The sequence below is a fragment of the Octopus bimaculoides genome, chromosome 17 (genome assembly GCF_001194135.2).
Source record: "Octopus bimaculoides isolate UCB-OBI-ISO-001 chromosome 17, ASM119413v2, whole genome shotgun sequence".
NCBI lineage: Eukaryota > Metazoa > Mollusca > Cephalopoda > Octopoda > Octopodidae > Octopus > Octopus bimaculoides.
The window spans coordinates 29475692-29477327 of record NC_068997.1 but is presented as its reverse complement, the minus strand read 5'-3'; the positions used below and the strand labels follow the sequence as shown (position 1 = coordinate 29477327).

Genomic DNA, 1636 nt, shown 5'->3' with positions numbered 1-1636 from the left:
TATATGTGAATATGTGTATAGATAATCAAATTAACAACTTGTGAGTGAAGGTATATTTTTCTGAGAAATCAGCTATGAAGTACTTCCTGCATTTAAAGTTGACAAAGAGACTGGGGGAACCAGTAACGGACTGGGTCTAAAAGTATTAGTTGCTAGGAGACTAAGGGGGGCCCCACCCGCAACTACAATGCTATCATTTAATTATTTTTTTGCTAAAAGTATTCTTTTCAACTGTCTACAAACACAGCCAGGCGGAAATAATTAATGCTTTCTTCCAGGAGTGAATAACTTAAGGAGATGGGCCCCCATATATAGATTCTAATGGCGCAGGGGTCCACTTGCCATCGGGCAAGCTGGCCAGTCCGCCCCTGGGGAGGACCATTTTATACGGAAAACTGCTAGAGTGCAGAAATAATCAAACAAACCCATATTAATTACAATGGTCACCGTACAAGTGAGTTAAGATTTGATTGAATTAAACAGTTTATTATTAGAAATGATAAGTCGCTGAAGACTGGGTTTGGGGATTCTCTTGTGTCACACAGCCCTGAGAATGACATTTAATTTTGTACCAATCCTTTTTTAACTATTTTTGTTTTGTTTTGTTTTTACTTGTTTCAATCACTGGACTGCGGCCATGCTGGGGATCGTCTTGAAGGGTTTTAGCTGAACAAATCAACTCCATCGCTTATTTTAAAGCCTTGTACCCATTCTGTAGGTCTCTTTTGCCTAACCGCTAAAGTTAAGGGGCGTAAACAAACCAACAACAGTTTTCAAGCAGCGACGGGACACACGCAAACACACATGCGCGTATATCATCATCATCATCATCATCATTTAGCGTCCATTTTCCATGCTGGCATGAGTTGGACGGATTGACAGGAGCTGGCCAGCTGGAGAGCTCCAGTTGCCTATTTTGACATGGGTTTAATGGCTGGATGTCCTTCCTAATGCCAACTACTTCACAGAATGTATTGGGAGCTTTTTATGTGGCACCAGTGCTATTACATGGCACCAGCATGGATGCTTTGTACAAGACACCGACACAAGTGCCTTTTATGTGGCAACTGTGTGTGTGTGTGTGTGTGTGTGTCTTTGTCTTGACATCATATGATGATTATAAGCAGGCATCACCATCATACAAGCAACATCGTTTGCTTCTGGTCTTCCATGAAAAGACATGTCTAGGAAATATTCCCTTGCTTGGAAACAGGTAAGAATTGATGACAGGAGAGACATCGGACTATAGAAAATCTGTCTCAATAAATTCCGTCCATTGCTGTAGAGTGGAGGAAGTTGAATCTACGATCCTTGGATTAGTTGTGACATTAATAAAAGTCTACAGATTGGGTTAGACCCTTCAAGTGGTTATCAAACTCTGATCAACTCTCATTCATCAGGCGTATTCTAGCTGTGAACATTGTCTTTTTTTTTTTCCATCAAACTGGGCAAATGTCTTCTGCTATAGCCTTGGGCTGACCAAAGCCTTGTAAGTGGATTTGGTAGACGGAAACTGAAAGAAGCTTGTTGTCTATATATATATATATATATATATATACTCACACACATACACACACACACACACACATATATATATACACACACACACACACACACACATATATATATATATATA

At 40.0% G+C, this 1636-nt stretch overlaps 1 protein-coding gene across 1 annotated transcript in view; it reads left to right on the top strand.

Moving 5' to 3' along the window:
• The first annotated feature begins 424 nt into the window (after window positions 1-424).
• LOC106878397 (protein lifeguard 2) overlaps window positions 425-1636 on the top strand; it is a 26033-nt gene continuing 24821 nt past the window's right edge. Inside the window, exon 1 of the mRNA XM_014927594.2 lies at window positions 425-454. Within this exon, the coding sequence (XP_014783080.1) occupies window positions 440-454 (15 nt within the window). The 5' untranslated portion in view covers window positions 425-439. The remainder of the gene's footprint in view (window positions 455-1636) is intronic.